At 38.2% G+C, this 23,343-nt stretch overlaps 1 protein-coding gene and 2 long non-coding RNA genes across 12 annotated transcripts in view; 1 reads left to right on the plus strand and 2 right to left on the minus strand.

Annotated features, from left to right (window-relative positions):
* CDH6 (cadherin 6) overlaps nucleotides 1–23,343 on the minus strand; it is a 127,364-nt gene that overhangs the window by 44,765 nt on the left and 59,256 nt on the right. For 8 of the 10 annotated variants that reach the window (XM_019812349.3, XM_019812356.3, XM_045038462.1 and 5 more), the window contains one exon: nucleotides 11,157–11,513. In XM_019812349.3, the coding sequence (XP_019667908.1) occupies nucleotides 11,157–11,384 (228 nt within the window). In that variant the 5' untranslated portion in view covers nucleotides 11,385–11,513. Of the gene's footprint in view, nucleotides 1–11,156; nucleotides 11,514–11,976; nucleotides 12,215–23,343 lie in introns of all 10 variants that reach the window. The other 2 variants (XM_019812360.3, XM_045038455.1) reach the window with 1 other exon arrangement.
* Nucleotides 4,085–11,150, minus strand: LOC109492137. Its single transcript, XR_002145895.2, has 2 exons — nucleotides 7,922–11,150; nucleotides 4,085–5,591 (listed from the first exon to the last, which is right to left on the minus strand). It is a non-coding gene; the product is annotated as an uncharacterized LOC109492137 (long non-coding RNA).
* Nucleotides 8,143–13,551, plus strand: LOC109492136. The gene is made up of 4 exons (XR_006586079.1): nucleotides 8,143–8,251; nucleotides 8,497–8,531; nucleotides 12,396–12,471; nucleotides 13,333–13,551. It is a non-coding gene; the product is annotated as an uncharacterized LOC109492136 (long non-coding RNA).

Raw genomic sequence — 23,343 nt, forward strand, 5'->3', positions numbered from 1 at the left:
AAACATGATCATTGCTCTTTCTCTCATTACAAATTTTCTGCCTGCCAAGGAGTGATTTCTTTGTGTTATGTCTTCTATTCTGTCTCTCCCCTTTCTTTAGAAATTACTTGATGGTTTGCCATCTTAGTAAGGTTCCAACTACTGCATTATCATTTTAAAACTCAAGAAAGTGACGTGTAGACCTGTTGAAAGGGAGATAAAATGGAATATAATACTACCACTCAAATTGACCAAGTCACTTAATTTTCTTGATTTGGTTTTAAAACTGTTTTCCTTTAAGAAGCGGGTGGATAGGTGATCACCAAAATCATAGCCTTTGCACAAGTTAAATAGCTCCTCCCTTTTTATTCTTTTTACATAATACGCATAGTTGGGAAGCTGGACAGAACACTCAAGATACAAATCAACTCGTTACAAGGAGAATTTTTTTCCTTTCTTTTTACTGTATCCATATAAGAAGGTGGATGCTGAGCCTAATCATTTCACAGTATATGTAAATCAAACCATCATGCCTTACACCTGAAACTTAGTGATGTACGTCAATTATTTCAGTAAAAGTGGAGAAAAAAGATACACTAGGGTAGGAAGGTAATTTTTTTTAATGTTTATTTATTTTTGAGAGAGAGAGGGAGTGTGAGAGCGAGCGGGGGAGGGACAAAGAAAGAGGGAGACACAGAATCCGAAACAGGCTCCAGGCTCCAAGCTGTCAGCACAGAACCTGACATGGGGCTCAAACTCACAAACTGTGAGATCATGACCTGAGCCGGTCAGAGGCTTACCTGACTGAGCCACCCAGGCGCCCCTAGGGAGGTAATTTTTTATAGTCCATTCTGCTTTACTTGATTTCTAAAGGGAAAGTTTGCTTTCCAGAGGGTATTTACCCTAAGTAGGGGGGGGGAGGGGCAAGAAGCCTTAGGCTATAGATTAAGTAAGGAAATGAGCCAGAATCTTACTCTTCACAATTTGTGGAAAGAAAATAATAAAACATGCTAAAATTTTGCATAACTCTATGTAAAAGCAGACTTTTTTTTTGCATCTTCTCTTTCCTGTTTCTCTTCTGAATTATACTCATATAAATAGTAGAAAGAGTTAAGATGAGATTACTTTCCAGAAATGATTGTTTTTCCTCCAAGAACTCAAAATATGTTGATTAGGAGAATGTATAGTTGGTAAAAAAAAAAATTAGTCATTATATAGAATTTTTCTCTCCCTGTATTTTCACATTTTTCTCCATAGTTGATTTTTATGTGAATTGTTGCAATCAACATTTTCAGGTCTTAAATGACTTCTTTTTTACCAGGCACTTGAATTGTCTGCACAATGTAGTTTCCTAGGAATTTTAAGAAAAATGTGCTTTCTATTGGTCAACTCTTGCTTTTCCCCATTCTGTTTCAAACTTTCTTCTACTGAGACCCTGAATGTGTCTGGTTTTCATTTGTAAAGGTCTTAAAAGAACCAACTTTTATGCTATGTTATTATTTGCTGTATCTTCCCTTTTTATCTCTCTTGTTTATGCACATACAACTGTGTTGTCTTCAGTTTCTCTGGCTTGCACTAAGGTACCTTGAACTTTTTTCCTACTATATCATAAAATATTTGTGTCATTTTGATGTGAAATTTCCAGAGGTAGCTTCCATGGAAAGACATACTAAATTTGGTTTATATGTTTACTACCTAATATATCCTTGAACTTTAAAGACTTTAGATTTTCAGTTGTCAACCCAATGACAGAAAGCACTATCAGTGATATCCATATCAAACCATGCACACCTATAAACTGGGAAACACTTTTAAATTACATGGCAGGTTTTTATCTCTTCCGTCATTGCAGCTTAATTCAAGTAATATTTGTCTGTTTCTATGGTGCAAATCTGTCCCAGGCACTTTTAAGGACACAAAGATGAATAAAACATGTAGGCTAGGGTCTTGCAGATTTTACCAAGATACAAGTACGTGAAGATTTAAATTAAATATCTAAAGTACTAATTAAAAGAGGAGTCCTGGGACTCAATATAAAACACTACTCAATATACTGAAGGTCAAAGTTGAACTTTAAACAAAGAATTAATTATTTTGCTCTTAAAAAGGTGAAGCGTTCAGGGTAAGAAATTAAATCAAGAGTGATGTTTCCCTCAGTAAAACTTTGGTTCAATACTATAAGGAGATTATGATATTAACTCCAACCTAACAACTTAATTATGACTACCAACTTAAAACTTGAGTATTCTTTAAGTGCGGTAGTCATTTTTTGCATTGCTGGATGCATTAAAGTTTGTATTGGAAAAAATAACGACACCCGATCAGAGTCTTAACATTTCGCAGCAATTTAAATAATATTAACTCCAAATTGTGGTGTAAAGTGATGATGTTTTCAAATGAAATAATAAATCGCCTTAATAGGAGGGTCTACAGAAGTTACCAGGATTGTCATATAACGGGACTTGTAGTGCACATTTTATTTTTAGTTTGGTTGGGATAATAAAGAAGACTTCGTATTTTTATGTATGCGTAGTTCTCTGAACTGTTGGTGATGAGTCATTTCTGCAGCTGCCTTAGCTGCTTGGCACCATCTCCTGGCCCATAATACTTGACTTCACAGAAGGAGACTGCACATTAGCGGGATAATCCCCTGGGTAACTTTGGTTCTTCCTTTTCTTCACTGTTCCTGTTCTTTGAAGGCTCACTGGATTGCAGCGTGCCTTTCCTTCTTCCATCGTCTTCCCTTTGTGAGTAGGATGTGCCAGACCCCGTTCTAAGCCCTTTCTGTGTATTAATTTATTTAATCCTCACCTCAATAACTTTCTTACTCCTTCATGTAACAGTTGAAGAAATGGGGGACAGGGAGGTTAAATAACTTGCCCTGTATTACCCAGGTGGTCACCGTGGAGCTGGGGCTCAGACACAAGCAGCCTCCTTTGCTATTAACTTTACACTCTCTAGTGCATAATTGTTGAATGAATGAAAAGCATTTCTCTCCAAATGTATTCAAAAATGTCAAAGCCGAGATAACTTCTTCAATTGCCTTCTTAACTCCAATCTCTGTTCCCTCTAGTCAGCATTAAATCCCACATGCAGAGTGATATTTCAGGCTTTTTGTTATGCCCCCATTACTGCCCTCAGGTCTTCTAAAACATACTAATTCACCTAAAATATTTATTCATATATTTCACACATGTATACATTTCAATCTTCTAAAATGCCTCTTTGTGTGTGTGTATGTGTGTGTGTGTGTGTGTGTATTCTTTGTGAATGGAAAGCCGGAAGCAATTATAACTATATTCCTGGTGAAATATTTTGGCATGCTGCTTTTCTTTTTATTTCACATCACATAATTTCAAATTTGATTCCTCATATTGACCTTTGAGAGTATCTATTCCTTCTACTTATTTATCAGTAATAGCAATAAGAAAAAAACCTCTTTGTCTTACGGGGAATTCTGTACTTTCTTTCAACCTCCTCTTTAATTCCAGACAGAAAGCTAGGTTTGCAAAGAATATTGATATATTTTTGCCTACTTATGAGGATTATATTATGTTGTCATTTTAATAATTGACAAGGTAAAAGCTTATAGGAAAGTGGAATTTGCTAGTAGTGGCCAAATCTATACACAAAGAGATGCCTTCTTGAGATTCCAATGACACATTAACATCCATACATAATCTCTAAATTTCATGAAGGTTATCAAAGGCAGAACCCCTGTCAAAAACTTGTTTATTTTTGATAAAAGAGAGAACATAAGGAAGGCATCTTTTAATTTTGACAAGAGATGGAAGGCCTTCTAAAAGTTAAACTTATAATTCTGCTTACAATATATATGTCCTTGGCTTCTCATATTTAAATGAATGTGCCAGTTCTGTCATTCAAATCAATGGAAATGAAAAAAAATCAGTGGTTTAAGTATCTTTTTACTGTTGATTACCAATAAGTCAAGAATATTTATCTGATTTTTGGAATAAAATTCAGTCAAAATGATAATTAAGGATTTTGATTTGAAAAGAAATGTAAACTGCGGTGTTGGCGTTTTGCATATTCATATTTCCATCTGCTATGGTGGACCCATAATATGACAAAAAACAAAGAATTCTGCTGCAAATCAAGTGTTTATATTGTTTAATAATAGTACAAACAAGTAAGGTAATGAGTAAACAAATACTTAGCCATGTCTATAATATAGATTGGAGGGAATTTGTTATAATGAACATGTAGCATCTCTATAACCTTCTAACAACCTCTAGATCTGTTCGACTTGTGGAGTACGGAGGTAAAATAGCTCAGTGGGAACAAATAGGACCCGAATCCTTAACTCTCTCATATTCACCTTGATCCCTCCATTTCGTTCAACAAATTGAATTGCCAGCAGGAGGACATAGGATTCCACAGACATAATGACGTGGAAGTTGGAGGATTTGGGATTGGGTCCTTCTTTTTCTTTCTATATTTTACTCTACTTGTGTGACCCAGGCAATTGAACAGTTGCCTTTGGGTTTATGACCAAGGTCAGGCATTCTAACTGTGCTGTTCTCCACACGAGCGACTATGTGGAGAGTTTAAGATTCAGAAAGAGAACTGCTGTTACACAGGACATCTTAGCATCAAATAGCAAATTGAAGCTTTTGTCATTAAGAAAGGGAAATCAGGTGGTGACAGGGAAACACAATGAGGATTACTGCCAATATTGGCAGTTGGGAAGTTACTTTTGAAACATTTTTAAAAAGTACATTCAACCAGCGAGTGCACGGTCTCTTAAATACACTAACCAATTGAAATATAAAAATGTTAAATGGCTGAACATTAAATTTAAATGATGAAGAAGAAAGATGTGCCCAAGGCACTTGTCCTGACTCAGGGAGAAAAGATTATTGCAGGTCATTGAACCAGAATAGAAGTTTAGAGAAGGTTATCAAGGGAAATAAAAAGAAAAGACACATTTTCATCACAATGACCAAAAAGACTGCTAATTGCATATCTAATTTTAAAATGCTCACATGTAACTATTTTGAATATCACTGATGTATTCTGAAAATTAAGATCAAGGAAAAGTAAAAGCATTGTGCATTATAATAATGCAAACATATTTGTGTAGCTCTTTGAAACTAGTCTTAACATTTTTTTTTCCTCTCTACCCTTGGGTTTCACACAGCAGGTTCTCAGCAGATATTTGTGGTATTGAGCCAGACGCAATCACTGAATGCCAAAGCGTGTTCTGGGAATGTTTTTCATTTGTGCCTTGCAATGGCTCTGTGAAGTAGTGGATGTACAGGGGAAGGAAAATAACTGAGCTGTTACGAGGTCAGACAGACGCTGACCGCCAAGTCTAGCAGGCAAATACTTGAGTGCTCTGAGCCTTGGTTTACTCATCTGTAAGACAGGGATCTAAATCGCATCTAGTCTGTAGGGTTGTTGTGAAATTCCAAGGAGTTAATACATCTGAAGCAGTGAGCAGCGTGTCTGGAACAAAGTAAGGCTCAGTAAATGTTAGCTGTGACGATGCTTTAATCTGATGCTGCTGTTTCAAGCGGCAGTCGTTAAATGGCTTCTTTGAATCACCTGTCAAATTAGCGCGAGGAGGTTTCTGCTCTTCAATTTATGATCTTTTCAGAAAAAAATTGGAATACAAGAAAGCAATATTTTAATGATAGCATCTTTTAAATGGTCTTTCAGAATGAGTATAATATTGCTTCATGTTTACTGAATTTGGATCATGTAATTATAGGAATAAATAATTGTTCATTCCTAATTTTAAAGGTGTGTATGGCTGACACTTTTATTTTTATGGGCCGTTAAGACATTACTGTCTAATTATCCTGAGACTAGTGGCTTTGCTGAATTGGGTAGACATTAATTTTAAGGACTCAAGAGAAAGGCATGTTAGGAAGACCTGTACATTAGAACCTCAAGTAAAACCCAAATTTTCATGGTGTTTAAAAAAGCACAGCATATCTATTTTTGGTGGGGGGGAAACTCCACAAGAGAAAACCATCATCACCTTCCAAAAAGGTAACATCAGAAAATATCTATGAAAATACACAGCTTGTCAAATTTCATAAAAACAGATCTCCTGGTATGCTACTAAAAATAGAAGCTTCTAATGGAGCTTCATCTTATGTATACACTGTGTGGAAGGAGAGGATAGAGAACACTGTGAAGAACAAAATGGAGGAGACAGGGAATTAAACACTGTTGTGGACTGTTTAATGATCAGGTGCAAATCTTTTGCCTAAAACTGTGCAAAGGTCTGAGCTTGAAATATATTCATCTTTGTATTAATGATTGGCCGCATCTTCAAAATCTAATCTATCTCTACTATGTTCTTCTTTTCTTATTAAACCTAATCTTAGACTATATGTGAATCATCACCAAGGAATTGCTACATTATATAAAGCTGGCAGGAGGGGTGTGGGGTTTTCTGAAAATGTGGAATTACAATGTTTCCCCCTTATTTTCCTATTAAGTTTACATAAGCCAAAGATAACCCAGATGGATATCATATAAAAGCAAATACTCTTCCTGTTCCCCCTTGACATGAAAACATGTATCACTTTCCATTTTGCCAGCATTGGTGACATTTCCACTCTCCTGACTGTCCAGTCTTGAAATCTCTGTCTGAACTTCTGCCTTTCTCTCTTTTGGCTTCTGCATCTAATTAATTGGGAAGTCCTGCTAATTCTCCCTCTGAGGTATGAGCTCACACCTGCTGTTCCTTTAAGAGTGCTTCCAATATTATCACCTCCTTTAGAAAGCTCTACTGAGCCCCACACCCAGTTGGCTCCTCTCCTTCATAGTTCCACAGTACTTTCTAGAGGCCCATTTTATCACTGAACTTGCCACGTTTTGTTATAGTCATTGCCAGTGATAATGCTGCGAACTGAAGCAGTGGTTGTCAAATTCCGCCACATATTAGAATCATAAACAATTAAAAAACCAACTCAGTCAGAATTTCGGGGTAGGTGAGACCCTGGCCAAGGCATTTTTAAAAGCAGCACTTTTCAAATGTTAATATGCATACAATTCACCGGGGATCTTGTTGAAATGTAGATTACGATTCAAGAGATCTCAGGTGGGGCCCCAAGAGTCTGCATTTCTAACAAGCTCCCAGGTGGCACTGATGCTGTTTATGCTAACTCTGCTACAAGCTGCCCCCAGATGGTCATGTATTTTAGAAAAGAAATCGTATTCTTTATCTGTATCTGTATGTATATCTGTATCTTGAGCTCACAAACTCTTACCCAATACAGACAACATCTTCCCTCCCTGTTGCCCACACCTTCCACCACCATTTTTAGGTGAGTAGAGGTGTGGAGACTTTTCTCATAAATCAGAATCCAGATTGTCAATATTTCAGCTCTAATTGGCCTTCCCCACTTTTATTCCCAGTAAGTGCCTCTCTCCCTAGCCCTGCCGTGCCCATGCTTCTGCATTAATCTTACTGGCCACAGGACACAGTGAAATGCTGGGGAGCATTCAGACAGCTTATCGGAGAGAGGTCCAAGTTTTGAATGTGATCTTATCTATTCACCTCATTGTTACCCGAGCCTCAGGATTCTGTCTTCTCTTGTGCTCATGTGACTCTCCCTCTTTTCTCCTTCCACACCCGACAGCCCTCTGCTCCCACCCATTCTCACATTTCCCTCACTCACCATCCTCACTGTTGTCCCTACAGACTTACCACAAAGTAATGGAAACAACGAACATCAATACAAATATAAACAGATGCTTGTAGAGTAAAAAACTCTTCTACTTTAAGTGCTACTTGCTCAGCTGCATTACTTTTTCTTCGTTAACACTTCTGTCCTTTACAAGTACAGACCAATCCTTTTCATTTCAGGCCCAGAGGATGGACTCTAAGTAATGTTATTTCATTAGGCTAATAGCAAGATTTAAGGTTCTATTGGCCTTTGTACACCTTTAAGTGCCAACCTACCTACAGTCCAGTGCTGTCCACAGTGCATGCTGAGGCATCCTGGGGTGTAGCAGGGAACCCACTGTGGTGCCAGGAAGTATTTTAACATTGCGAGGGAAATACTAGCAACACTTGGGCTCTGTGAGTCTCCTTGTGAATTACTAGGCCAGAGAAGTTAACAGTTTCAACAGTAGGTGGTGCTCCATTCCTTTCGATGATGTCATATATTTATATTTTCCCATCGAACTTGTGATAATAAGAGAGTACAATGCAAAATCAATGTGGAAAAGGAACTGAGGGGCAGCGTCTGATCTTAGAAGTTGTACAGTGCCTGGGAGATGCCCACATGCTGTAAGTAACTGTGGTTATTTATGAATAAAATTAAAATATTGGTTTTTCTGCTGATTGCTGTGTATTTTTTTTCAAATAACTACTTATTTGTTAGAACATAAATACCTGTTAAGTTGTTTGGCTCTATTTCTTGTGTCCTAAGGGCACTGTAAAAACAATTATTGAAATATCAAGGGCACTGCAAACCAAGAATGTTTTGGAACCTCTGCTATAGTTTAATCTTTTTTTTTTTTTTTTTCCAAAAGTTTCTTGACCTTGTGGATCCAGATCATCACATCAGGTATGTGTTTTGTTCCATATCTATTTAAAAGTGGACCAGGGGCTCCTGGGTGGCTCCTCAGTTGGGCATCTGATTCTTGATTTCAGCTCAGGTCATGATCCCAGGGTTGTGGGATCCACACTGTCAGGCTCCACGCTGAGTGTGGAGCCTGCTCAAGATTCTCTCTTCTCCCTCTGCCCCTCCCCACTCTGTCTCTCTCTCAAAAAAAAAAAATGTGTACCAACTTGTTGCCACAGAAGGAACAAACATTTTTTTCCCTTAAAAAATTATTTTGGCCTATTCTTAATTGTGATAAAAACACATTATACTCAAATCCTTTTGCCTGTTGATGAAGCATAACCCCAAAGATAGATTTGGGGAAATGCCCTATTTACAGTCTTAAACACATCTGAAGCAGCAATGCTGGGAATCATGACAACTTCAATTATTGCCCTTGCTTCCCCCCCCCCCCCCGCCCCAGTAGATATCTTCTTATATGTTATAACTTCAAGGAGGTGGGGGTGGGGTAGGGATGATGGTAAGATAGGGAAATAGGTCTAGCTGCCAATAAAATACCTACATCCAACTCGTTAAGTTGAAGCTATGATTGGGAAGGGATTTTGCCTCCATCTTCTACCTTTTCCATCCATTGGGAGATCCCTTAATTACCTCATTTTACTTCTGCAATGATATAAAAATCAATATTTGTGCATTACAGATAGATTTAGTAGAGTGTTTATAACTGATCTGCTTGCCAATAATAATACTGTCTTTATGCACCTACTATGTGCCAGCCACTAGTTCCTGTCTCATGTAAGTCCATGCGGCAGGCTTCACTGCCTGCATTTTCCAGATGAAGAAACTAAAGCCGGGAAGGTTAACAACCTGCCTTGGCCACACATGTGGCAGTGCAGCCATGCAGCCTCAGATCCACTTGGAGTCCACAGCTCGAAACTTTTCCCCGTGGCAATATTACCTCTCAGAATTCTCATGGTAAAATTGATTCCTACGCGGTTTTATCCATTTCTGTTTCCAGAATCCTGAAATATCCCAGCCTTTCTTTAAGAACACGAAGTATTTTTGATATAAAATGGCCTCACAATTTTAGAAGAAAAAAGCAGAAAGGAAAAAGGGGGAATCAGTTATTAAGAAATTTTAATCTTCTATGACAATAATGTTATTTGTATTGCAGAAAGTGCTTTAAAGGTGGTAAGATTATTATTATTATTACTTACAACCATTACTCTGTTAATATAGTGCTAGTCAAATTTCACAAGGAAATGGAGAGAAGTACAAATAAGTGGACTGTCTTTTTTCAGCAGTCACACAGAGTGTGAGTTTCACATCAAATTCAAGGCTAAACCCTTGGGGATCTGTGTTGATGTTCACCCCTCCACTGAATACTTCCTCTCCTACTTTATTCCACATTAATAATTCATTCATTGGAACAATGCCTGGTTACCTCAGCCCAAGCCATGGATGGCTTTCCTTCATTTATAATGGTAAATACTTAAAGAGAATATTTGCACACTGTTATTTAGGGGATATTTGATAACAGATTGAAATGTGAATGTGGAGCCCTTGGAATCTGCAAAATTTATTCTGTTTGCATGATATCCTAATATGATTGTTTCAAAATCATAGCTGTAATCATAAACAAAGACATTTTATCATTTCTGTTATGTTCATTCTCTGTTCATATAAAGGATATGTGACAATTATTTTTCTTATCAGTACCATATTATGAAACGCAGAAGCTACAAAATACAAATATGTGTCTATTTGTCCCCCCATCTCTGCCGCATGCAGATATTCTGCAACAAGAATGTAGCTGATGATAACATTTCAGTGAAACTCACGATGACAGTATAACTGAGCTGTTTCCCTGACTCAGCTCCAGTAACCTCCAAGGGCTATAATACGTGATGCCCTCCTCACTCTACTTTCTAGAGTCAATAAAATGGTCAGATGATATTTGGAAATAGCACCTTTACATAACCATGTTTCTCTTTTGTGAACCTTGCCACAATTAAAGCACTATCTTCTGAAATGCCTGACTCTGGCCAGTTGAAACAAGACAAAACCAGCCATAGCAGCAACAATAACAGCAACCAAATCTAAGGCAATATGGTGGATTTTGCGGACAAAGGGCTCCATCTGGTCAGAGAATGGATGGCACTGTCGGGTGCAGGGTTAAGAAGTAGTTAATTTGAACCTGGCCAAAGGACCAACGCTCAGAATGTTTGCTTTCAGAATCAGAAAAAGGAACCTTCCTTCCCTTACAGCTTAATCGCTCTATTCCTGTTTTTAATACATCCTACTTTATAGAATAGCTGGACCACATTTTTCAAGCTAAAGTAAAAATTAAAGGATTTATGATAATCCTATGTGGATGGTTGTGGGCGTTTCGTTTTCAGTGGAAGCATTTCTTTCTTTGTTGCACTGCTAACATTTCTCAGCTTCTTGCTATAGTCTTCTTCCCGAAACTACTCAAGTGAAAAAAAAAAAAAAAAAAACAAGTCTCACCAGATAAGCAACAATTCTTACTGTATTGGGGGAATAGTTCACATCCTCCCCGTCTATTTATTAGGAGTAACTTCTTCAGGCTTTAAAACCAGAATGTCAAAGTGCCCAATGGAATCCTACCTTGCCCACATACTGATAATCGGATCCCGTGTATTCCTCCAGGAGAAAGAACTGATTCCACATCCAGCTTCTTTTCGAACGGTTCAGCTCATTTTTGCTGTTTCCAGAGAGCTCCAGGGCCCTTTTCTTTGCTGGGAAACCACTAGTCCTCTTAGATAACGGAGTTGAGAAAGTTGGGTAGGGCTGACCAACCCAAAAGAGTAGAATGAAGTACCGGTAAGTTCTCATTCTGATGACACAGTCCACTCTCTGGGCAGTGGGTGCCCTGCTCCTTCAAGTGTCTTTGTTCACTGCACTCTGTCCAGTGTCATCCCTCCTTTCTTCCTTAATGTTCTTTGCTTGGCTCTCAGAGGATGTCTGGAAAGAATAATAACATATCAAACATTTTTAGAGATGCTTAAAATTCAGTGTTAGAGCAAATAAGCTCTGGAGAGAGAGGGCGGAAATTTCAATAGCAAAACAACAAAAATAAGTTGGCTATCAATTTTGAAATGAGGAAAATGTTCTTTCAGATATGCTAAATGGAAGGCATGTGCCGAGTAGGAAGCTGCTGTTTTCCTTTCTCCTTTTCTAGCGCTTAAAAATCCTATTTTAAGTAATAGCATTGCTGTAGGTCAACATGCCAGAGTGGATTATTTCACTACTCTCTTTTCCTCGCTAGTATGTGGGCTGAGATCTGGTTAGGAGAAACGAGTTTGTGTTTCTGATTCCATTTGCATATATATCCTCATGAACAAGTCTGAGGCAAAGAATATCACAGACAGTTTCAATTCAGCTGAAAGTGGATACTGTTGAATTTTCACTAAAATGTACTGAGTACCTGTGATGTGTCTGCGTAAGTCAAGGCAGAGTCTGCTCTTCAGACTCTTGGCTCCAGCCATGGGTTGTGGTAGACTGGCCTGGGTCAAGGAAGGTTGGAAAAGACCACACATCTTCTTTTCAAAATGCATACTAGCACATTGAAGTTTCTGGAGTGAAATTTTGCAACAGCGATGCCAGCCTACATTTAATAAAGGATTTCTCAGACTTGACCAGGAAGCTGTTTTTCCTCATACGACCTAATAACATTATAGGATAATGTTTTAGAATTTGTATATAATAGAATATAGGAATTAAATGAGCAATTCTATTTAAATTTCTTTAGGAAATCCTGGGTTTTCATCTCTAAATTTTACATATATCATAAGCAATCAAGCCTATATATATAAATGGGTCACAATGCCTATGTAATTTTAACAGGTGCATCAGGTATATCTCAATATCACAGTGAGAGTTGTCGGCTACAGGATCTCCAGAAAAGTCAGCTATTATACTTGTGAGTAATAATTTTCCAGGACAAATATTAACTTTCAAGAACGTAACCTCACATTAAAAAAAATCCTTGGGCCAGATTGCCTGGCAAAGATGTTACAAAGTGGTTTATATTTCATGTAATTAAAATAATACATGCCCATATCTCCATCCTAAACTTTTCCATATTTCTCGAAAAAGAATCTAACAAATGACTCCTTCATTGTACTATTTGAGATGGGAAAATTTCTTAAATTATACTAACCAAACATATGCAGCGCTTTGTAATGTAGACCATAATAGTAATTAAACTGGTTCATTCACGAAAGAAATACAGATAAAGAAACACGTTTTAGGTAATAAGAACAGAATTTTCTCTGTGTCTCCTATTATTGTAACAGGTAAATTTATAGATGACCAGTGTTTTGATTTTTTTTTTTACCCCAGCAATGAGTAATTATAGCCACCAAACACATGGTTTAGTGGAAAGCTTTCTATTGGAATATAAGTGAGATATTTTATAGTGTTCAGCATTTTTAAACCTTTATTCCATTACTATGCATCTTCTTGACAGCAGGCTGGGGAAGTTGAAAATTCCACAGGTGAGTGAATTAATACTGTGACAATTAGTCATGCTGGAAAAATGCCAGGCAATCGTATACTTGTCATTATGTGGCCTTGGTACAGGTGTGGAATAACTGATGCTCGGTTAGGTAATGACGATTCTGTTCTTCTCGCGGATAGTATATAAAAGGGATTGAGGGAGCATATGGAGAAAAGCCCTCTAAAGACATCTATTCATTTTTAGCAGGAGAGATTACACTGAGGTTGATTCAGTGGAAATTACATTTTTCTTAATTTCTCATATTCTCCATTATTTGCATAGACAAATCCTGCAGTGAAGAATTACACGTCTGTTGCTGCACTCAGTGTGTGCCCCATGGTGCTGGCAGGAAAGAGGGATACAGAGAATGGAGGTGTCAGCTGTTTAACAGGCAGACTCCTAAAGGCCATTTTAAAGAAAAATCGATCCCTGTGGGTGTTGTGTGGAAACTCTACAAGCTGTTGCCACTTGAATATTAAATATTAGTTCTTTTTAATATCACAGATACCAAAATGTCAAGTATTTTTCTTTCTTTCTTTCTTTTTTTTTTTTTTTTTGCTTAGTTGGTAATGAGCTTTTAAAGTGATGCAAATTTAAGCAGTGTTTGCAAGTATGCTAGAACATCTAGTTTTGCTATAACCCAGCTCTTTTTGTATCAACTTGGCAGGGTGTGCCCTTGTTAAAAACTCAATATGCAAAATTACTAAAATTACTATGATCCGCTCATATTTAGTGTTAGCTTTTTAGAGGGATAGACTTCTGTGTGAAATTCATAGTTTAAAAAAACTCCAACAAACTGAACTGTTGAATATATAACTTAGCAATTCTCATTTAATACTTTGTAATAGGCAAGATTGCATGGTGGTTAAGATTATCAATGCTGGAGCCAGATTGCCTGCGTTTAAATCCAGACCCTGTCCATTAGTTGCTGTGAACTTGGGAAAATGCTTAATCTCATCTGTACCTTAGTTTCTTCTTTGTAAATGGGGATAATTACAGTAACTACCTCATAGTGTGTTGTAAGGATTAAGTCATTCCATGCAAAGCACTTCTAACAGCGCGTGGCGCTTAATAAGGTCTTAATAAGTATCAACTGCTATTATTATTATTACTGTTGTTATTACTATTGTTATTGTTACCATGATGCATTGCATATTAAGAATTCATCTATAGCACACTGCAAAAGTCTGCAAAAGATAGCATGGTTCCCTCTTATGCTTGAATATTTTTTAATTTTTCTAGAAGCACTTCCGAGCAAGTCAAATTCTTTTTTTTAGTCAAATTATTTTAAAATTAAAAAAATTGAACGCCTTTAAAAATCAAAATCACACCATTTGCTAATCATTTTCCTCTGTGTAGACTTCAATTCGGGATTTCATAGTAATAATAGTATAAAAACAGAGAGGGTGGAAGCTTTATGCCCACTGACTGCATGAAGAATGTGGGCAAAAAGGAAAGTTCACTGGAGGATTGACTCATTCATGGAATCTGTGCTTTTTTTCCCCCTTTCCATTAAATTTTTTTTTAATGTTCATTTTTGAGAGAGACAGAGAGAGCACCTAAGTCTGATGCTCAACCGACTGAGCCATCCAGGTGCCCTTCCTTTCCATTTTGTTGTGTTAAGGTTTTGAAAGTCATCTTTATTCAGGTGGAAAAAAATCAGAACCCAGTGTCAACGTAGGAATTTTGCCCTTGTAAAAATGATACCGGACAAACATGTCTTTGTGTAATTTATGTGCTATTTTTATTCTAACGTTATACTGGATAAGAATATGATAAAGTTTAAATGAGTGATATGTATATATTTTAGATTTTACTTAATTAAAAAATATGAAATAAAAACATATTCCAAGCATACTCTTAGATCCAAAAAACAGGATTCTTAGGATGCGGAATTGCCATAGGTCAAGGAGGGAAAAGCCCAGTGTAGCACAACTTTGAGAAATATGGGGAAGTTGCTGACTTGTAAGCAGTCAAAATACAGGAGTACCACATGGCAAGTAGTAATCAGCTATGCAGGCTCATTTTGTAGATGTCAAGAGGTAAACCAAAAGGATAAAGAGTTAGGGCATGCATAGACACTGAATTTTAAAATAGCAGGCAGGCATGGTATTCAGTCAGGAAAGAATCAGAAGGTTAGAGCGCGAGAGAGCAAACAATGCAAAACAACGTAGAGACTGTACCTTTTTGCCCCCATCCCCTCATGGCACTAAGAGCAAATCAGTTAGAAATATCAAAACCTCTATAAAGACAAGACTTGAGCTGCCTAATTGCAGCTTAATGGCAGCTTAGCAATGGACTTAAAAGATTACTTGATAGACCACGTCTCTACTTTTTATTTTCTTTTTGCTGGGATCTGGGTTTTTTGGGGGGATTTTCTGTTTCTTATAGGCCATCATTTGTACACTCTGAAATGTGATATGCGTAAGTGGTTGATCCGGAAAAATAGTTTGAGTCGTTGCAGAAGCCCTGTCTTAGCGATGTGTAGAACGTAATTAAGATGTTTATGGATAGGGGCACCTGGGTGGCTCAGTCAGTGGCCTGTCTGATTCTTGATTTCGGCTTAAGTCATGATCCCAGGGTTGTGCGATCGAGCTTCACGTCTTGCTCCATGCTGAGCATGGAACCTGCTTAAGATTCTCTCTCTCTCTCTCTCTCTCTCTCTCTCTCTCTCTCTCTCTCTCTCTACCTCTCTCCCTCCCTCCATCTCTCTCTCTCTCTCCCTCTGTCCCTCTCCCCGCTCTCTCTCTCAAAGATAAAAAAAAATTAAAAAAAGATGTTTATGGATAGTGGGGCAAGGCCCACACAGCGTTGATAATTGCATATGTTGTAACTTAATTTGCCTGGCAGCCAGTATGCATATACATTCCATCTTCACGCGAGTACGTAGCCAAGTCCAGCTTTTATTTAATGAAAGCCATTTAGGAGGAGCCTGGAACTCATTAATTCACGAGCTACCAGTTTAGAATATGTGATAATTAATGCACAAGCTCGGCTAAAGTTTTCCTTTGATTTGCAAAACCTTTTTCCCTAGATTATTGGAAATTAATAATGTAAAAATATTTCATAGGGATATATAGAATGAGAAGATAAACTACAGTGTCTTCAAGTTCCCTAGAGTCCTTTGGAATCACCTTCTATTTGCAAATCATTAATATGCTAATTAAAAACTTCTCTATTGATTGAATTGCTTCTCTGGTGACTTATGTTTGATAACAGTCTGAATGTCTCAACTGTGTTATCTGGTTTTGAGATACTGATTTTATTATACTATTTACAAACAAATAAGTAAATATTAAACAGGTTTAAAAACAATATAATTACTTTAAAGTTTTAGAATTCAGACTCAGCATACATTTGTTCTATTATTCTTGATTAATTCTAATCAGTGCAATATTACTATAATGCTACCTAAGCTTACAAATTAAACCAAGCACGTTCATTCTTTGGTATGCAGAGCCTTAACCTGGGCACTAAAAACATAGGAAGCATTCAATAAAACAACATTCTTAATATACCTTTAACCATTTACCATAGTGAGAGAATATTTTAAAATCTGGTAGGAAACCGTTTCTTTGAATAAATAGTGTTGCATATAAATGCTGTAGCATGGTATTTTGCATTGATGCTGCTTACAAAAAACACTTCCGAAAATATTGTCTATACATGAGTCATCCTAACCCATTGGCAGAACCCATTAGCAATGCTTTGGCATATGTATTATAAATCCCTTACTAAGTTCTGGTACATTTTCTCACCTTAGATCATTAATGAAGTAGAAAACAACTGGTTATTTACAACTACTTAACATTTCTCCTGACTCTATTGTATTCCAACTCTGAGCCTGAAATTGCTCTAGTCCCACAAAGCCTTTGGGTGCGGTGGGGATGAAGATGGTATTTACTCCATTAGAACCTAGCAAATTTAAGAAACAGAACTGTGATATCAGGATAAACCAAACAGAGGGCAGCCAAAGGTACTCGTGCCTTTCTTCAAGTAAATCTTTAAAAACGTCCATGTTCTTTATTCTGAGAGAGGAGCTTTACAACCAATTAAGTTTTTTCAAGATCAATTATCCGCTCTCCCAAGAAACTTTGTTTTGAATAAGTTGCCTCCTGCTGTGCATAAAAAGTCTACAGTACATGGCTGATCCTCTAGAAGTGGTGGCATAAGGATAGAACCAATTTAAAATTTTTGGTAGAGATTTCACATGAAGTCTTCATTTCTAAACTTCCATTTCATTTTTCTGTAAATGTCAAAGTCACTGTTGAGTAAAATTGGTTCTGTTTCATGTGTGTAATGAACTCCACTGAAATGTGTCAAACAGCTTTGGCACCTCTCATCACGTAGCATTTCTCTTGTGCCAATGAATCATCATGGCAACAGCCATCAAATGATGCCTGGTTTTTTTTGTAAATGTTTATATTTGTGGATAATATGCCAGTCTGTTTGCAAACTGATGTATTTCCAGATGAAGCTCTTTTAACAGTATTACCCTCGTTCTAAAATCACATTCCACACATTGCATTAATGAAGATAAAATCAAATGTGTTACAGCACATAAAATGGTGTTTCATGTGTAGTTGAGGCTCAAGGAATATTTGTTGATGTGAAATACTCATTTGGGACAAGAAACCCCCAAAAGCACGAATCAGAGGATAAAGACGAAGTTCTTTTTCCACATGGGGGAAGAATTCCAACCTATTTTATCATAAGAGAAAGTTATCAGGGTATGGTTAGGAACGGACTCTGGCACACCACACATCTGGATTAGAAGCTCAGCCCTACTCAACACTGGCTGGGGATCAACACGTGTCTCAATTTCTTTAAGTATAACATGGGACAATTTTAACAGTACCTACCCCATAGGATGCCTGTGAGGATAAAATGAATGAATTCATGTGAGGTGTTAACAGTAAGATGGCCACAATTACCTAAGCTGTGAAAAAAAAAAATCTTAGCAGAGGACACACATAGGCTATACCAGGAGCAGAGTTTTGCCTCTTGTGTATTTCTTGTTTGCAATTGACCAGTTAAACCAAAATCAGCCACCAATCTTTAAAGATCAGTGCATGCTCATTTCTGGATTAAGTTGATATCAGGAGTTCTGGTGACATTTTTATTTCTGGAGTGGACGGAGCTCCCTTCCCAAGCATGGCAGGTGCTTCCCCACCAATCCTTAATGACGCTGTTCAGTTGCTTGTTTCATTCCTTTATGCATGTTGCCTGGCTCCTGAGGGTGTCTGGGCTTGTGGATGTTGTCTTTTCCCAAAAGATTTACTCAGACAAACAAAGGAAAAGAGAAAGCATTTTACACCTTTAATTAGATATTCATAGCATGAATTTTAAACAACTTCTGTAGCAAACTATATGTCTAGGTTGCAGAAATGTATGAAAGACTTGATTTCATATTACTCCTTGCTTGTAAGTTAGGCTCTTTGGGAGCTACATTAATTCTTCTGGATGCATAGCCATTTAAGACAATGAAGCTTGAATAAGACTGCAAGATGTCAAAACCCACTTGTACATTAGTGTGAATGATTTCAATGAGTTTGCTCTTCTTTTTCAATAGCTCAATGAGAGGGCAGGCTGAGAGTATTGGCTGGGAGCTGGGGCCGGCTGGAGACAAGGGTTTCTTAGTGGGTGTAAGGAGTTCAGGGCAGATTTAAATTTATTGAATTGTAAAAGCAGGAGTCACATGGTTGGGTTTATCATTAAGTCGTTACGAAACTTGGCACATCACAGATGATTCCAAAGGCTCATAGTGGTGCAAAGTGTCATGAGGAGTGGAGATGTTGTATTTAATTTTTCCTGATATTATATCTAAGCCTTTCATCAATTACATGAAGTCTAACTAATAAGTAGTAATACTAGTTAAATCTACTGTGTTCCATCCCTGACCTTATTATGTGAAGGTACTATGCTAAGTATACCACAGACGTGTGTTAATTTAGCCCTCATGCCCATTCTGTAAGGTGGATAATCTTATAATTCCTGCTGATGAGAAACTAAAGCTTGGAGAGGTTGAGTAACTTGTCCAAAGTGATGCCATGGGTGTGTAATAAAGCCAGATCCTGACCTTGGCACCAGGGTCCTTGCTCTGAACACACCTTGAGGAGTCACAGCTCATAATAAGTGCTCAGTATGGTTGTGACTTTAGAATGGAGTCTTCATGACTTCCCTAAAATTGTAACAGCCATACAGGTTCCTAGAGGTAAAAATAGTCATCACTAAGTGCATAAGCTAAATAAGAACAGCAAAGGTTTGCTCTGTGCCAGGTAATGGAATAAATGCTCTATAAACATGTAAGTCTTTTTTTTTAATGTTTATTTTTGAGAGAGAGACACACAGAGAGAGAGAGAGATGGAGTGTGAGCAGGGGAGGTGCAGAGACAGAGGGAGACACAGAATCTGAAGCAGGCTCCAGGCTCTGAGCTGTCAGCGCAGAGCCTGACACAGGGCTCGAACTCACGGACTGCAAGATCATGACCTGGGCCAGAGTCGGATGTTCAACCGACTGAGCCACCCAGGTGCCCCTAAAGATGTAAATCTTAAACAAGAATCCTTTGAGATGGAGACTATCATCCTTACCCTCTGCTTCAGAGATGAGAAACACAGGTTTCGAGGGACTGGATCCTTTGCCCAAGGATGCACAGCCAGTGGTTGGCAGAAGCTGGCTAAAACCCAGCTAATCTAGAGGCTCCTTCTTAACTATAACATTCACTGTCTCATTTGTAGTTTGCTCATGGAGACAGCATCTAGGTTTTACTTACCCTCATTTCAGACAAAATTTGAACAAATTTATCACCAGGTTTCTAAATCCCCAGCAAATTAAAGAGATTGGTCTAAGGAGCGCTGGAGGCTGGAGTACCAATTTTAGTAGGAGGCGATGGCTGAGGGGGGCAGAGAGAATGGCTACAAATGGCCAGCAGAAGAACTAAAGACAAAGGATGGAGTCAGGGGCTGGTCTGGGGAAGTAGTGATGCTCTGTGTTCCTATGCCAAGAACAGTGCCTGTGCAGAGTGACAGCGGATAAGCATTTGTAAAATAAGTGTGTGTATGGATGAATGCACAGGCGACTGAGTGTAAGAATGACTCAGTGCCTGAATTAATGACAGGATGACTCATGGGCGTGAGGATGAACATATGAATTCTTAGCAGCACTTGAGGGTACTACGATGTTGCAAATCTAGCAATGAATATTCATAACGATGACCTGGAATCATTAAGAAAAGGTCCAAGTCTCTTGAATGCTTGAGAAGTCATGGATATGTACAATAAATCTAAGTACGACGACTATCAAAAGTTGTTGTGGTGGTGTTTAGGAGAGCTGGGTTTTAGGTCCCACTTTGTTTCTGTCTTTCTCTTCCCATTTCATCTCAGACAAGCTTCTCTATCTCTCTGAGCTTATGTATGAAATTAGGGCTGGAGTGCTATTACCAGGGAGAGCATAGCATCGTGGTTGGAAGCACAATCCAGCCAGTTCACCCATTTGTATCCCAGCATCAATACTTATTAGTCTTGAGGAGTTGTCAAGTGGCTTGACATGATGAGCTTCAGTTTTCTCATCTTCAGATTGGGAATAGTAAACTTTGGGGTCTTGGTGGAGGGACTTGATAAATAAAACCTGGTTTCTCTTTCAAAGAAATTTCCAAAGAAATTAAGAAATAACGCCTGGGTGGCTCAGTCGGTTGAGCGTCCGACTTCCGCTCGGGTCACGATCTTGCGGTCTGTGAGTTTGAGCCCCGCGTCGGGCTCTGGGCTGATGGCTCAGAGCCTGGAGCCTGCTTCCGATTCTGTGTCTCCCTCTCTCTCTGACCCTCCCCCATTCATGCTCTGTCTCTCTCTGTCTCAAAAATAAATAAACTTAAAAAAAATTAAAAAAAATTAAAAAATAAAAAAAAGAAATAAAATGAAGAAGTGTGGGGCAGCTGGGTGGCTCAGTCAGTTAAGCTTCAGACTCAGACTCTTTAAAAAAAATTATTTATTTATTTATTTTTGAGAGAGACAGAGACAGACAGTGCATGTGTGTGGGAGGGGGTCGGCAGGGAGGGAAGGGGCAGAGAGAAAGGATCCCAAGCAGGCTCTACACTGTCAGCACAGTCTGATGCAAATCTTGAACTCACAAACTATGAGATCATGACCTGAGCCAAAATCAAGAGTTTGCTTATCAAACTGAGCCACCCAGGCACCCCTAAGCATCAGACTCTTAGTTTCCCCTAAGGCCATGACTTTATGTTTCATGAGATGGAGCCCCTTGTTGGGTTCTCTTCTGCCCCCCAGCATGGAGCCTGCTTTGGATTCTCTCTCTTCCTCTCTCTCTGCCCTTCTCCTGCCTGCAGTCTCTCTCAAAATAAATGAACTTTGAAACAAAGAAGTGTTAGAAGGAGACTAAGCAATAACATTTATTACTAAAATAATAAAAGGCAGATTGGAAAGGCAGCTTAGTGTGAGAGCCGAGCAGTCTTGCTAAGTAAACCCCAGCATTAGTCAGAGGCCCCCTGGAGTCAGGGTTGCATTTCGCTTTGTCTTTTACAAAAGCCACGGAGCAGGCTCTGATTCTACATGCAGCGCCAGAGAGAATGACTTCCTGCTCCCACTTCTGGACAGCTAAGGTACAGAACCTGGATGTCTGTAGAAATGATCCCAAGGAATCTGTTTTCATACTCAATAATTTAAAAAGATCATTAGATGGGGCGCCCGGGTGGTTCAGTCGGTTGAGCGCCAGACTTTGAGTTCAGGTCATGATCTCACCGTTCATTGGTTGGAGCCCCCGCGTCAAGCTCTGTGTTGACAGCTCAGAGCCTGGAGCCGCTTTGGATTCTGTGTTTCCCTCTCTCTCTGCCCCTCCCCCACTCATGCTCTGTCTGTCTGTCTGTCTCTTTCTCTCTCTCTCAAAGATGAATAAATGTTAAAAAAATTAAAAAAATTAAAAAAGATCATTAGAAACATCTGTGATCTTGAGAGCCACTAAGTCGTGTATTAATTACCAACAATTCTTGTATTCATAACTTTGCTTTTTGGAGTTGTTTACAGCATCACTAAAAGGAAAATGTATGAATAATTTACAGATGGGGAGTTTGAAGCTTCCCTTAAAATATCTTTCACTTCAGGTCAATCAATGCATTCTAGGCAAAATGAATTCCTTTCCATCTTTCTTCATCTTTCCCACTACACACACACACACACACACACACACACACACACACACACACGAGGTGGGGGGTGAGAGAGAGCGAGTGAGCAAGCAAAAGGGATAACGATCTAGATGTTTTTATGTGCTTTGGACATTTGCCGGTTAGCACTGAAAACTACATGCTATTCTCACCCAAAAGGGTAGCACTATTTATAGCTGTGTAGCTCTTTATACCAAGTTTTAATGGGAAAAAATAATCGAACCCCCACTTGATGTTTGGATAGCTTCATTCATTCAATGTGTTTTATGTAACATTTTATTTGCAGAGTATTCATAACCTAAATTAGATGCTTCTCATAATATCCTGGTGTAATAACCTAGAAGACATTTAATTGAATAAATACTGTATAACAACGTAAAGGGGTACTACAACATTTAAAGATTTATTCCCTGAGACGTACTAAAGTCGAAGGAGGTCTGTGCAGGTAGTGGCATCTTAACTAATCCAGGCTAATGTTAACTGACCATCAAATTAAACCTTCGCAGACAGGAAGACAATGTGCTTCAATGGGTTGCTGGATGTTTTATCAATTTTGATTGCCTTCATTTAAAAACTTTAATTAGAACCTCTGTTTACTTGAGTCAAATTGTGCATAAAATATCATGCAAAACATTTTAAGAGGGAATTTTAATTATACCACTAAAGAAATGCCCTTGTTCAATGTTTACTAAACACTTGCCAGAACAAGTTAATTAATACATGTTTAAATAAGTGAAAGAAAAAGAAGGGAAACAAAAAAAAAATCACGTTCATCTTTTGTCAAGTTTTACTGCAGTTGTCAAAGAAGTTCAATTTCTAATTTAACGACTGTGCTGTTACAGTGTACATGTGTAATTATAAACAATGGGGCACCGGAACACAATGACGGCCAGCGGAAAGCTAATTCCCACTGGAAGTTGTTGTTCAAAATAATTGTGCGTTGTTACTTGATGTTCTGCAGTCATCAAATCAAGCACTTTGTAGTGCTCATTCATCTATTTATTTATTCCATGGTAGAAGATTGGAATGTTCAGTTGGCATCTAATATGGACTTTTAATTGTTTAAAGCTACAGAAAAATGCTTTTTAATAGAAAAAGCATAATGTGTAGACAAAAAA

Source organism: Felis catus, chromosome A1 (genome assembly GCF_018350175.1).
Source record: "Felis catus isolate Fca126 chromosome A1, F.catus_Fca126_mat1.0, whole genome shotgun sequence".
NCBI lineage: Eukaryota > Metazoa > Chordata > Mammalia > Carnivora > Felidae > Felis > Felis catus.